The sequence below is a fragment of the Sparus aurata genome, chromosome 1, assembly GCF_900880675.1.
Source record: "Sparus aurata chromosome 1, fSpaAur1.1, whole genome shotgun sequence".
NCBI lineage: Eukaryota > Metazoa > Chordata > Actinopteri > Spariformes > Sparidae > Sparus > Sparus aurata.
The window spans coordinates 16456503-16470876 of NC_044187.1; the positions used below are offsets into that span (position 1 = coordinate 16456503).

Below are 14374 nucleotides of genomic sequence, written 5' to 3' on the forward strand. Positions count from 1 at the left end.
TATTAATCATTATACATATTTTGTGTGGTGTGATGAGCAGGGCAGCAAGGGGGTTGATGACGTCACACACATACACTACTGAGCGAAGAACACGTCAGTGGTAACGAGTAGTAACCAGGAAGTAGCTAGCAAGCTAGCACCGGATAATGAGCAGCTGAGATTCGGGTATTTTGACAGGTCGGTAACCATTTGCTCAATGAACATTACGCTAGAACTGCGAGTTGACTCCATATTTTAACAGCCGCCGACTATTTAAAGCCATATTATATTGCGGCAGTCGGCCGGTTTCGCAAAAAAAAGAGCTAACGTTAGCATTACGACATTAAAACTAGCGAAGTAGCGTGCAGCCCGGAGGGAACGGTGCATCGCCGGGGCGTAGCGGCGAGAACTGCATGTGCTCGGGGTAATAAACAGGTGTCTAGTGGTGGCTTATCAAATCGGAGACACTTTCAACTGAAGCCGAGCTCAGTTTATAAATTGGTCGGCGACGCATTAACGCATTTTCTGCCATCATACACCACGCAAGGTTAGCGTTAACCTAAGCTAGGTGACGCGAACTTAACGCGCTCCTTCAGGACTCACGGGCGTAACGTTATAGTCTAAACTCATGTGTCATTATAATCCAATACTGGATATACTCGAGTTATATTAGTGTTTTTCCTGATGCGAGGGGTTAACGGAAAAAACTACACTCAAAGCTAAAACAGACCAATACAACAGCGCTGCAATAAATCCTCCTATCTTTGAATTTAACATGTTCAGATGTTGAAGAAGCGTTTCATATATTTTGTTCACCTCATCCTTGATGCACCACACATGATTTCAGTCATATCCATATGTCTTTAAAACTGTTACAACAACAAATGAATAGTTAATACAGTCTCAATGAGTTTAGTGCATGCTTGTGTATAAACTGGACACTGAGTGTAACCTTAGTGGAAAGTGTAAACAGAGAAGCTGTTAAACCTGTAACGTTATTCCTGTTTGTGTTTTTGTTGCATATCAAGGGATGACTGGTGGTTTGTTTGGAGAGGGGGGGCAGATTATTCAGTGTTTATAGGCTATAAAATTGTGAGGTGTTATCAATCAGATAATGTTGTGGACTTCCGGTGAGAGGATGTTGCATCAGAGAAGAAGTAGCACAATTTTAGATTAGTTTATATTATATTGGCAATCTAACAGAAAAATTGCAGATACTGATAACTGGAAAATGCTGAGTATCCATCTAGCCCTATCGGACACCTGCCTTTTTTCTGTTTTTTTTTTTTTTTTTGCTCTAAATAAACTACAATTTTGTCAACTTGTGTAATTTTTTATTTCACCAAGGAGTCTGATTAAGCTGATTAAAGAGAGACTTAAGAGAAAAACAGTTAAAGTCAACCAGCTAGCACTCAAGAAAGTCAATTTCAAGTAGATCTTACAGAGCACAGCCACTAATTTACAATGATATACAGTAATATAAAAGATTAACCATCAAATTGAAATACTGAATGGTTGTGATCATGGATTCAGATTCACCAGATGGTTTCATCATGATAAAGCCAAAAGCACAAATTATATATGTACCTCAAAGTGCTTTACTATATGTATGGCTTATGGATCTCTATTTAGATAAGACTTGTTTTGTGCTCTTTTTTTATATCCAGAAAGGAGAAACATCCAGCATTTTGTGAACCTGTTATGATTAAACTTTATTTTTGTGTTTTGGTGGATCTGATGTCTAGTCTACCTGATAGTTTAGTCTAATTATGTGAGTGAGGGTAGATATAAATATGAACCTCCAAAATTACCATAAAGATGAAACGGCACTCTTCAAATGTATTTCCTGTCTGTTGCTTTAGGTGTAATAGTTTTTGCTAGGTGTACCTAATAAACTGGCATGGATAAGTGTACATGTCAACTGAGCAGTTTAAGAGAGTTCATTGCTAATCAACAGACAGATATTGTATTTAATAGAACCCATCACAAGAGTCATAAAACAGATCAGATAATTAATCGTCAAAATTTCGAATGGGAATGAAAGACTCAAGGTTGAGGGCTGTTGGCGTTTCATTCAGTTCAAAAGATGTGAAGTACCTAAACTGAATTCTGCTAAAGTACTGCATACGTAGGGGATATCAAATGAAATAATTAATCGGATCCTGTCGTTTTGTACTGTACTGTTTACTATTAAGTAAAAACATCTTCCTCTCTTCTATTCTCTAGCTTCAGAAGAGCAGGATGGGCAGGCAGAGGAAGAGGGTGGTCACTGGTGAAGCTGCTCCCCCTCCGAGGAAGGATGAGAAGCCCTCTGCATTTCACCGCAAAGAAAAGAAAAAGAAAGTCGATATCGGCAAAGTCTTCATCAACATCTCCATTGGCCTCTGCATATTCAGCCTGATCTGGTTCTTTTACGCCCTCTACATGCGGTCCGGTCTTGCCAAACGTGTGGTGACCCTGCACCCGTCGCCTCCTGTCCTGGATGCCAACAGCAGCAGTGCCAAGGTTTCCCCGGCGAGGTTCTGGGGTTCATACAGGCCTCAGGTCTACTTTGGGATGAAAACCCGGAGTCCTAGGTCGATCGTGACAGGTAGGCTGACACGATCAGAGTCAAGACTAAGCTGGCTGCCAAATAAATCTGTGGCAAAACAGTTAAACACAGAGTATTTTATTTCTAGTGCTAGGGGTCCCTCAATCAAATCATAAAACAAAAAACACAAGTACAATATAGTCTGAAATCATAATAAGATATAATATCGACATAGTGCCATCCCTAACTCAGCGGAAATATCATAGCGCTTCAATGAGTTGAAATATATATATGTATAATGATACATAAATATATAATACTGACAGACAGTTTGGAATTAGAAGACTTTTGTACAAATGTGAATATATCAGCAGTTTTCTGTTTTGTTTATACTGTCGTAGATCATACAAAGACAATTTAATAGGAATACCACAATAGAAATTCTGTTTGAGGATGGATTTCCATTTTTGTATTTAATCGTTTGTGTTCATCAAATACTTGCTTTGCTGCGTTAATCAAATCTTCAACATTTAATTGCTTTGGATCGGGGACAGGGTGGGAGACAAGCCCAGACACTCGTCAATTTCAAGTAATTTTGGCCACAGTTTCTAGGACTGTCCAATTTGGATGACCAATATTGTTAATTAGTTGAAGACACAGAGTGCACTACAGTTTCCAATAACAGTTAGTTAAAGCACTGCTGTTCTCAAAACCCATTTGGCAGGATACATGCTGCATATAGCCAGTGAGATTTGGGACTTACCTTTTGTGTGGCACTGTTGACTAGTTATTTTTCAAATGATTCATTTGTGCATCTTTTGTGCTACACAACTAATGGTAATTACTTTGGTTTGTGCAGGCATGATGTGGATGCGTCAGTTCTCAGACGTGGATGTAAACCTGAGACACACATGTGAGCAAGGTGATCGATTGCAAGGCTATGGGTGGCTGATGCATGATGGGATTACCTTTGGCGTCCAGGAAATCCGAGACAATGATTTCACTCTAACCACAGAATTTGTCAAGAGGATGGGAGGGGATCACGGAGGAGACTGGACGTGGAGGATCACTGCCAAACAGCATGTGAGTGCTGACTTTTTTTTGTGTGGTGAAAGTGTACCATTTTTTTAAAAACTTAACAAGCAATTAAACTTATTTCTTATGTGTTATTTCTGTTTTTACCCACCAGAGCTCTGCTCCTCAAGCTCCAGTCATCTCCCTGATGTTTTACGCAGCAGCAGACACACAGGGCTCACTGGAGGCTCAAGTTGAGGAGAGAAACCGTCTTGCATCCATCACTGGTTTCTCAGAGGAGCTTGGTAACTTCAAGATCACCTTCAGAAAGCCAGTTACGGGGGAATTATCTGGTGCTAAATATGCAAGGTAAATGCATGAATACAGGTGTGACATTTAAGTCAGCAGCAGTTTCAAAGAGAATGATCAAGGACAAGAGAATATACTGTTGAATAACTGCTAGATATGCAGCAAAGAAAATGAACAATTAAGCATTGCCTGCAACTGCTGACACAAAGAATTTGGTTCACTAGATAGTTTAGATGAATAGAATATAGTTTTAGTTTGCAGTGCTCATATGGGATAAAAGTGAGGAGACAGGCTGTTTAAACTGCATTTATGCCAAAGATCCATGTACAAATTCGTGCATGTGGTGACATAAAACGTAATGAATCACTAAATATTTTACAGAAGAAAAGCTCTATCTGTATGACCCTAAAAGTTGAGGTCTGTTGCACCGCTCTTGATTCCCTGAATCAGTTGTGTGATCACTGACATTATTAGTGAGCTTAAAATAAAGTCCAACCACTTGATGGCAGCAAAAGCAGGATTTTCAGCTTTTGTTTCATCAGTCAAGTAAAACATCTAAGGAATTAAGTTTTCTTAATTCTAAAAGTTGTGGTACACATTATAGTAGGAAGAACTTACTGATATTGCTGTATGTAATGTTTGAAAAGCCAAAGAAAAGCAGAGCCTTTCCATAAGGCTCATAGTCTTTTCCTGCAACAGCGCAGCTGTCATTTAATCAGTGAAGGTGTTTATCCGCCTTCAGAAAGAGCAGTCGTCGCAGCATTTTTGTTTTGGCTGGATCAGAAGTCTCTGCTAGCAGCACTCACAGGGAGCACCGATATTTTACACTTTCATGAGGGCCAGAGAAGACCAGCATAGCATAAAATTAAGGTACAGTATGTACTGATAGAAAGGATTAGAACTGTTCAGATTATGGTCTATTGTAGGAAGATGGATGATGAAGAGTAAGTGGGAGCTTAAAGTTGAATTTTACTGTGACAACCTCTGAGTCATCAAAACAATATGCTCCAGTTTCAGGTTATGACAAAGCATGCTAAGGCTTCACAAACATAGCTAGTGTAGTCAGATCACTTGTGTGTCATTAAAGTCTCTCAGAGTACTCTCGGGGTTTGTGTGAGGTTTGTGTTAACAATAGTTCCTTCTCTTTTCAGTTACAACTATCTACAGACTAAATCTCCTGGTTTGGAGAAGCTGACTGACATTGTGAAGCACAGTTTGAACCGCAGGTTTGTCTACAGCCCTCCTTCTGGTGAGAAAAGGCATTACATAGCTGTAGACACCTACAAGCCCCCTCACCACCCAAACCAGCAGAAACCCGCTGACACAAGGAAAGAGGGCGATTTTGTGGTTTACCAGGTGACCGTCCAGACACCGTTCCAGATCGAAGTTTTGTTTGAATCTGGGAGCTTTCACAACCGTCCCAACCAACTTGTGGGCTCCATCATGACTCAGGAGCTGGAGAAGCGGAAGGCTGAGTTTGACGCAAGGTTCGAGAAGACCTTTGGGCTTGAGAGCAAGGGTTTCAGCCAGGCACATGTTAAGTTTGGCAAGGCAGCGCTGAGCAACATGCTGGGTGGAATGGGCTACTTCTATGGCCAGTCAGTGGTACAGTCAGTCTACAATGAATACCCACTCTTGTACCCTGAAGGTGCTTTATTCACCGCTGTACCGTCACGCTCATTTTTTCCCAGAGGGTTCCTTTGGGATGAGGGCTTTCATCAGCTGTTGCTGAGCAAATGGGATCCACAGGTTACAAGGGAGGCCATTGCCCACTGGATAGACCTGATCAATATTGAGGGCTGGATCCCCCGTGAGCAGATCCTAGGTGACGAGGCTCGCAGTAAAGTCCCAGCAGAGTTTGTAGTTCAGCATAATGAGAATGCCAACCCACCCACTCTTTTCTTAGCCCTTCAGGAACTTATTGAGCAGTTCTCTTCAAATCCAGAGAAGGTTGAAACTCAGCTGACCTTGCCTTTCCTGCGACGGCTCTTCCCAAGATTGAAAACCTGGTTTGAATGGTACAACACCACACAGAAAGGGCCGCGACCAAACTCTTATCGCTGGCGTGGACGTGACAAGGACACAAATCTTTTCCTCAATCCAAAAACGCTGACTTCTGGGCTGGATGACTACCCTCGGGCCTCACACCCGTCAGCAGAGGAACGCCATGTGGACTTACACTGCTGGATGGCTTTGTCCTCAGGCATCATGGCAAGTATAGCCCAGCTTCTAGGCGAGCCCCATCAGGACTATGAACTCTCCCATCAGGTGCTCAGTGACAACAACCTGCTGAATGAGCTCCACTGGTCAGAACAACTTCGTGCTTTCAGTGACTGGGGGAACCACACCCAGATGGTGGCCTTGCAGAAGGAGAAGGTTTACGTGCCTCCTGGACAACCTCGTCATCAGTTCCCTGTCGCGCGCCTCGTGCGCTCAGTCCTCCGGCCCCCCAAGCCGCAGTATGTTAATGCTCTGGGTTACGTCAGCCTGTTCCCTTTCTTACTGCACATTCTGTCACCAGACTCTCCCAAACTAGAGCATATCCTCCGTGACATGAGAGACTCCAACAAGCTGTGGACACCCTATGGCCTGCGTTCTCTCTCCAAGGCCGATAAACTGTATATGCAGAGAAACACAGAGCACGACGCCCCCTACTGGAGGGGACCAATATGGATTAACATCAACTACTTGGCAGTCAGGGCCCTCCACCACTATAGCAACACAGAAGGGCCATACCAAGAGAAGGCCACTGCCCTTTATGAGGAACTCAGGACTAACATCATAGATAATGTTTATAGACAGTACATTGAAACAGGGTATATCTGGGAACAGTACAGTGACAGCAGTGGCAGGGGCCAAGGAAGCCACCCCTTCACCGGCTGGTCAGCACTTACAGTATTAATGATGGCTGAACAGTACTGACACTGTTGAATGCATCTCATCTTTTCTAAGATATTGGCCTTCATGTAACTGGATGCGATTGAGACAACAACACAATCAAGTGTTAAGACTAGAGCCCAATACCGATATAAGTTTCTTATTTTGTTTTTTGCAATGATCCTTCAAATCTAATCATCAACCACTCGTCACAAAGATACTTACCAGCTTACTGAAAAAATAAACTTCACCAGGAATTTAGTAATCCTAAATGACCCCAAACATCTTTTTCTGCATAATGTTCTGTTTAAAAAAAAAAAAAAAAAAAAGTCAAATCAGCACCTGTTTACATTTTACATTCTGTTACACATTTCATTTCTAAAAGGTCAGTAAATACTGGGCAATAAAATTAGCCAACGGATATATCGGCCAGGCTCTAGCTAATATACAGTAATATGCCGTCTGGTTGATAGAACTCCACTCAGCGTTGAAAAACTTAACTGCAAGAACCACCTCAAGAATAGCAATTTATGATCACATTTCCTCAATAAACCTTTAATTAAAATAGCAGGTTTCACACCAGTATTCTGAAGGGTTATTTTATACAAGTGCAGCTACCTTGTCTTTGCCGTATGCGGAGCCAAGCACAGTCTAGTGCTTCAGTTAAATACTTAAGATGCATTTAGAAGACACTTAATGAACTCGTATCCATCACAATTTCAGACACGCAACTTCATTGCTTCCATTTCAGTGTTTTAATATGGAAATCAGGATGGGTGATTACAGTGTTTTTCTTCAAGATGCAGGAAACGCCTCGACCACCTCTCTGATGTGTGATGATGTATGTGAATAACTCATCAGATTTGCTGGTTTCTATCTTGGAAAATAATTGATTAAATAAGCAAATTGTGCGTTCACCTGAGGGCCATTACTCTTCGTTGTGCCATTTCTCTTCAATCCTGTGTCCTCAACTCTTTGTCTTAATGATTTGTCATTTTGATATTTAATTGTTTGATCAAAAAAGAAGTTCTGTACAGTCTTGCTGAACATTTCTAAAAATTACTGCTTCTAAAAGCGGCCATATTTTGAATACACAGCCTTTGTCTGGCAGGGAAATCAACACTGACTGTGAGATTGATTTGTTTTGTTAAGAACAATAAATGGTTTCAATATGTTTTTGCTATACTGTACTTTCTTTTGTAATATCTGTATGTTTCATTAATGTAAGCAAATGATTTATTGAGTCTGAGCCTATGAAAATACTTTTTGCTCTTCTGTACTTGATGATTTTGTTTGGTGATGTGGCTGAGACCCTAGTCTGTCTCACCGCATTCAGACTGTCAGTATAAGCCTACCTTTGGGCGTCTGCTTCAGGTGATATTCTTCTATCTTTCACGAATCCCTGACGCAATGGGAGACAACCTCTGTGCTAGTAACTTACATGCTGAAATGGCAACCTACCCTATCCCTAACCTGGGTGCTAACAGTACAAACATAAACAAGCTGATGATTGTGATTGTGACAGACAAACAAGCCAGAGCATGAATCTGTATTGTTGCCGACACTGTGAAGATGGATCTTGATATGTGAGACTACTCAGACCCTGACACATTTTCACAATGGCGGCTCGCAATTGGTGATTATTCTTTCACTACTCACGAGTTTCTGTGGGTGAAAGAATCAGTTGAGTCTCTCATAACTAAAATGGACATCTCCATAATCTTTCTAATAATGTAAATCCACAGCAGTCTGCATGCGTAGGTTTTGATTGTGTCCCCTGACCATACCATAACTCTGATGGTAAGTATATTGTTGGATCACTAAAATTGCTCTTTTTCCCAGTAGGTGAAATTCTACCGTGGCTCATTTTTCTTGTATTTCTCAAATCCTTCCAATACCTCTAAAAAGCCTGAGAGTGCATGTTGTCCAAAAAATTAAATAAGCCTAAGATCTAACAGTGTATTTTAAGGGTATTTTAACCTCACACTCAGTTTTACAGCTTTAATGGGAGGTATTTAAATGGTTCCTGTTATTGACATAAACTGCTGTTTTTCATGCATGTAAAGCATTAAAATTACAATACTTCTTCCATCCCTCACATGCTCAGTACAGATGTCAGTGTGTACTGTGTTTGACTGTTGTCAGTCAAAGCAGACAGTAGCTTCAACAAACTGTGACCTTAAGTATAGCAGCCCTGTCCTCTTTCTTTTGTCAGATGGCACTATCGGCCTCTAGCTGACGTCAGTCAGCTTTTTTGCATGGTTTCCATGGAGCATAGTTGCTGTGAGTGCTAGGTGCTTAATTAGCTAAAATCAAAAGAGATGGGGAGTACATAAATTCTTTTCACTCCTTGACATATGCTGGCATACATTCACACAGCGGAGCACACAGTGGCAATGTTCTTATTAATACTTTGACACCAAAATATAAAGCGTTGGGAACTGAGAGCACTGATACGAGCTCTCAGTCTGTGTGCATGACCCACAGGGTTCCAACCTCAACACTTGTATGAATCCTTTTGAATGGGCTGGATGTGTAGTTGTATAGTTGAAGGCTTAGCATGGTGCATTAAGGTTGCACGGCTATAAATAGTGCCTCTATCAGTTAGCAGAACAGCAGATAGGCTGTGAAGCCACAGATCGGTAGTTTCACCATGTTTATTGGAAGATACAGCATGTCCCTGTGGTTTTTCTATTTGTGAAACAAGAAGATGGTGAAAATTAAAAGAAACACAAATAAACACAAAGTCACTACCTGTGTGCATCTCATCATCATGTAGTATTTTTTCAGCATTGCAGAAGTTGACCGGATTGCATGATTGTTAATTAGCGTATGATGTATCAGTGTGCGATAATCGCCTCCAGGCCGTTTCGTGGGAGAAGCAAGCTCATCATTTGACCCTTTGACCCGTTAACGCACGGCACGGTATCAAGGGATTTCGACACAGATGAGCCATATCCCCTGCCTTTTTCGCTGTTTCTCTCAGAGGAAATGGATTCCACATCCCCTCAATGCAACTACAGTTGGAAATGCATTTATTTCTTTGAAGAGTGCGGACAATCTGTGTGACTAAAGCACTCACTGCGCAATCCATCCCCCTCACCCAAGACCCTTTTTTCACAGTGAGATGGGATAATAGCCAAACAGCATCAGAGCTAACTAATGTGACTGCATAATAAACAGATGAGTCAGGGAGTATTCATTTGCATATCATCCCAGCCTTATCAGAGCTTCTATATAGTGAATATTTTTGTGATTGCCTGCTGCCAATGAATTGGCTAGTGACTGCGGTGAACATGGTGCGAATGCGATGTCCAAATGTCTGCTTCTCAGTGTTAAAATTGGATCTTTTTTTTCACGATTGAAATTATTATACGTCTGCAGAGTAATTAAAAAAAGATGGGAAAAAAAGTTGTCTAAGAGTTGTTGGAAATACCCCCCTTGTAGCGCTGACTCCTGTGCTGAATGTAATTACTGGGAACTTATGCTAGAGGGAGCTAATTAATAAGGCATTTGTGAGTGGGAAAAGAGGCTTTTTGAATACAGCTTAGCTATCATTTTACTTACAATGGAGAGCTACTTAGAATTAAAGCAGTATAAGTGGATAATTATGCTAATGGCTCAATTTGGATTTAAGATATGGTGGCAGGCTGTATTTCTAGATGATCACTTCTCCTGCATTACAGCCGCTCTCACACAGGTTTTTCTGTGCGCATGTGGGCTTGTATGTTCATAACATCTCACTGGAGATGTCAGATGTTTTGTCCTCAGGCCACATGATAATATGAGCGTGTGTGTGTGTGTGTGTGTGTGTATGTGTGTGTGTGTGTGAGTGAGCGTGTGTGGCCTACTATGACACAAGTTTGTTGCCTCCCATACAAACAAAGCAGGCTTTCGGGTAAACTGGCTATGAACTAATGCTCCTTGTGACGTGTGCATTTATTTCCCCCGTCTTTGCGTATTCCTCAAGGCCTTGTGGCTATGACCTGTTTAATGTGTCATTTTTCATTAGCCCGCTGCATATTAATTTTCTGCGGAAACTCCAGCTTTGACATCACTGCCCTACCAGGACAGTTAAACAGTGTTTGTTCTCCCTCACATCAGAACAGCGAGCCTTCCCTCTCTTTATTTAATTCTGTTGCCATCAGCAGCATCATCATCCACACTGGCCTAATTGCTGTTTATACTCAGATGTCTTTCTATAAAATACCCTCCAGGATCCAGCATCTCTGGCTCTCTGTACCCTGCCTTTGCCCCCCAGAAGCTTGCTGTTGAGCACCAAACTTGCCTCAGCCAACATAGGTCTATGTATGTTATGTAAGGCCCACTATAAATAGGTTCACCCGGGATCTTTTGTCTTTACCTGATTCGCTCTTAGCCCAACAGTTTTTATTTCTGGAGAGAGCTGTGGAAGCTAGTGCAATGTAGAGCTGGCCGTTTCCATAGTTACTTTTGTTAGCTGCAAGCTCTTAACATTCTTCATCTGTTTCCTCACATGTCTGCTGTTAGCTATTTGTTTGAAACGGTTTGCATTGCACGTCCCCGTAATGACTGTACCTGCATCGATGAAGCAGTGACGGAGACAATGCTTTCTGATTATTAACATTCATATCTTTTACATGCTGCGGTGGCAATGGATTGGGGGAAAGAGCAACAAATAGAAATCAGTGTGGGTGCAGATGAGTCAGAGACTAGAATATGTAGACGTATTAACTTCTGTTGGTCAAAAGTACATGCAATTAGTCCCATGTTGCATGATAATGATTTAGTGTAGTAGATGTTATTCAGCTTCAGTCTAAGGGGGTTGTTGCTGCACCTGGTGAAGCAAATAACCTAGATGCTCGTAGTTAATCTGCTATTATCTGACGTCTGAAGGCATTCCTTAGTTTGAAAATAACATTTATTTTAATCAGTTGTGATGTTGTAAGAAGAAAATATGAAAAAATCCACTGCTCTCTTTGCACAGATTCTCTCTTTAAAATGTCCAAGCAGTTAGGTAACAGCAGGTACAGTAGCTGGATCAGGCCCAAGAATTGGACTGTCAGAGTGCTGCAAGCATGGATCCAGCAGAGAAGAGGGCAAGGTGGGAGCCATGCAAGTGCAATGCGTGTGGAGGAGTCTGGGGGCACGGTTAAAGAAACACTGGGGCATTCCGCAATCACGATTGGAGAGCTGAATATGATTCTCACCCATCCCTGTTGGAGAACCAAAGAGTACAGGCGGCTGGGGACCAAAGTGGGCGAGTGCGAAAGTATTTTTGGATCGCACGGGAAACCTGCCACACCAACAGCAGCAGCAGCATCGGGGCCTGGTACCGGGCTTCCCTAACCCCTCCCACTCTCGGAAGAAGAGCAGGAGAGAGATGTTCCTTCAAAAGAAGAACCACGCTTCCGCTGCTTTTATTTTTCTTATTCGTTCTATTTTCCCTTCAATTGCCCAGTGTTTGAATGATGATGTAGTATATATAACTATGCAGAGCCCAACATGACAGAGAGAGTGAGAGTGAAAGAGGGAGAGAGAGAGAGAGAGAGAAAGAGAGAGAGAGAGAGAGAGAGAGAGAGAGAGAGAGAGAGAGAGAGAGAGAAAATAACGAACTTGGCAGCTGAGGCGAGTATCTTGTATTTATAGAAAGTCGTGTTTCCGGCAGAGGTTTCTGTGGTTTTAGCACTCCCAATCCATTTTTGCGGTGTCTTACAGGCCCTATTGTATCCAGGTTTAGATTGAAGATGTTCCCTCATCTAGCGCCTTGGGGGGAGATTTGACTGTGAGACATGTCAGAATGTGATTTGGGGGAGGCAGATGGATTTCTCCGGCTCTTGTGCAACCCTGGCTTTCGTGGGATTGCTCCGAAGAAAATCTGCTTTGCATCCACAAACTTAAAAGGTATTAGTCAAAAGTACAACACAGCACTTGAGGCTGAATGTAAATACATGTATACATGCATTTCATTACTACATGGATGCAGGCAAAGCTGTAGCCTACCTTATTTCTTTTTTTTTTTTTTTATCTCAGGTTTTTTGCATTTGCCTTGAATATCCAGTTCAGTATTTCCTGCATAACCTCTCTAGATCATGGTAGGTTTTAAGTGCTTTTTTGTTTCAAATAGCAATGGCAGCCTCTGCATCTCAGTGGATTTCCTGGTATGGATCAGGTTCTTCTATTATTTACTCTCAAACAGTGTGGGCTGCACAGTTAGTTGACAGAATGCCAAGGCATTGAGACTTTGAGGAGCTACTGTACATCAAGTGAGATGCATTTCATTTTGAAGACAGAGTTAGAACCTCAAATCATCATCTTGTGTGCTGTCGGGTAGTAATGTGGATTTAACACTTAAATTCTTACGGAGACAAAAGTTAGTCTGGGTTTCAAATGGTTAAGGTCTGAGAAAAAGTGTTGGAGCTGTAACCACTAAATTAAAAATTCTCTTTACAAATCCATCGATGAACAGAAACCAGCTAAAGATTTTCAATAACAGCTGAAAGTCCCTCACTTATCTGATTTGGCTGACAGGAGAGGTGCAATCTGCTTTTCAGAATAAAAGCAACAATGATATGAATGAGAATAACTAATGATCTTCCCTGCTGAATGGCCTCTGGTCACCTCTGGGCCCTGGATGAGACTTGAGGTCTCATGCTCAAGATCTAAATCCAAAAACTAACATGACCTGAACCAACATTAGATCTAATACAGTCCATTGATGCACCTCAGTCAATAGCTTGACTGCTGCATAGTTCTGCAAAATCAACAAATTGTGGATTTCTTCCTTAGATGTGTATCTGAAAAGTGCAGTATCTTGTTAAAAATCTAAATACAGCGAGAGACAACTGGGTTTGTCAATATTACTGGGTTAGATTAGTTTATAATGGTCAGAACAGCAGCTCTTCTTCTTACAACTCTACTGAACACTGAAGGGTGATATAAAAAATAAAAATGAGAAAATATAGAACAGACATTACTGTCCACCCGAGCCTTCATCTTGCAGGCAGCGATCTTAGAGGGCAGTCACTCCTCGCTGCCTCTTCAACTCCATCAGGCACCCACCTGTAAGCAGAACTCCCACACCCTGTCCAGGAGAGAACCTGAAAATAACACGGCCTAGGGGTTACATATACAGAACAAAGACAAATATTTACCTTTCACAAAGCTTTCACTTCAGTTATGAAAGTAATTAGGCACCACGCACACAATCAATAAAGCTGGAGTAACGTAATCAACAACTTAGTAAACAGACACAGGGAATCTTTCTGTTTGACAGTTGAGTAAGAGTGGGTCTGCTGTAGTCAGAACATTTATATTTAAAGCATTTAGAGACTAAACTACTTTACATGGCAAAATACAGAATTTTATGTGAAAATGGGTTGTTTTTGCTGCCCAGGAGAATTTTTATCCATGCTCGCAGTGTGACTCAAGTAATGCCCTGTCAGTCGGCCAACACTTTGGTCCAGACTGAGATATTATAACGATATTTAAAGGTCCAGTTTGTAAGAAAGTTGATTTTTGAGTCTTATTCCCAGCTCGTCAAAAACTGACACTTGGATTGTATGACGGGTCGCCCACCATTCCAAAATGTCAGCATTTGACTAGTTGGTACAAATTAGACCTTTAAGACATATAACAACTATTGGATGGATTACCATCAAATTGTACTTATCCTTTGAATAACAC

The 14374-nt window shown here is 41.5% G+C and overlaps 1 protein-coding gene across 1 annotated transcript; it reads left to right on the forward strand.

Moving 5' to 3' along the window:
- The first annotated feature begins 73 nt into the window (after positions 1 to 73).
- mogs (mannosyl-oligosaccharide glucosidase) lies at positions 74 to 7883 on the forward strand. Its single transcript, XM_030432955.1, has 5 exons — positions 74 to 177; positions 2206 to 2569; positions 3369 to 3592; positions 3699 to 3892; positions 4984 to 7883. The coding sequence occupies exons 2-5, from the start codon at positions 2221 to 2223 to the stop codon at positions 6752 to 6754; spliced, it is 2538 nt and encodes an 845-aa protein (XP_030288815.1). The 5' UTR covers positions 74 to 177; positions 2206 to 2220; the 3' UTR covers positions 6755 to 7883.
- Positions 7884 to 14374: the final 6491 nt, after the last annotated feature.

What these genes read in the sequence shown, in the direction of transcription:
- mogs (XM_030432955.1), top strand. Translation starts at nt 2,221, where the DNA reads ATGGGCAGGCAGAGGAAGAGGGTGGTCACTGGTGAAGCTGCTCCCCCT. An exon ending in GGATCACTGCCAAACAGCAT is followed by an intron (nt 3,593 to 3,698) that starts GTGAGTGCTGAC and finishes TTTACCCACCAG; the next exon opens with AGCTCTGCTCCTCAAGCTCC. An exon ending in TCTGGTGCTAAATATGCAAG is followed by an intron (nt 3,893 to 4,983) that starts GTAAATGCATGA and finishes TTCTCTTTTCAG; the next exon opens with TTACAACTATCTACAGACTA.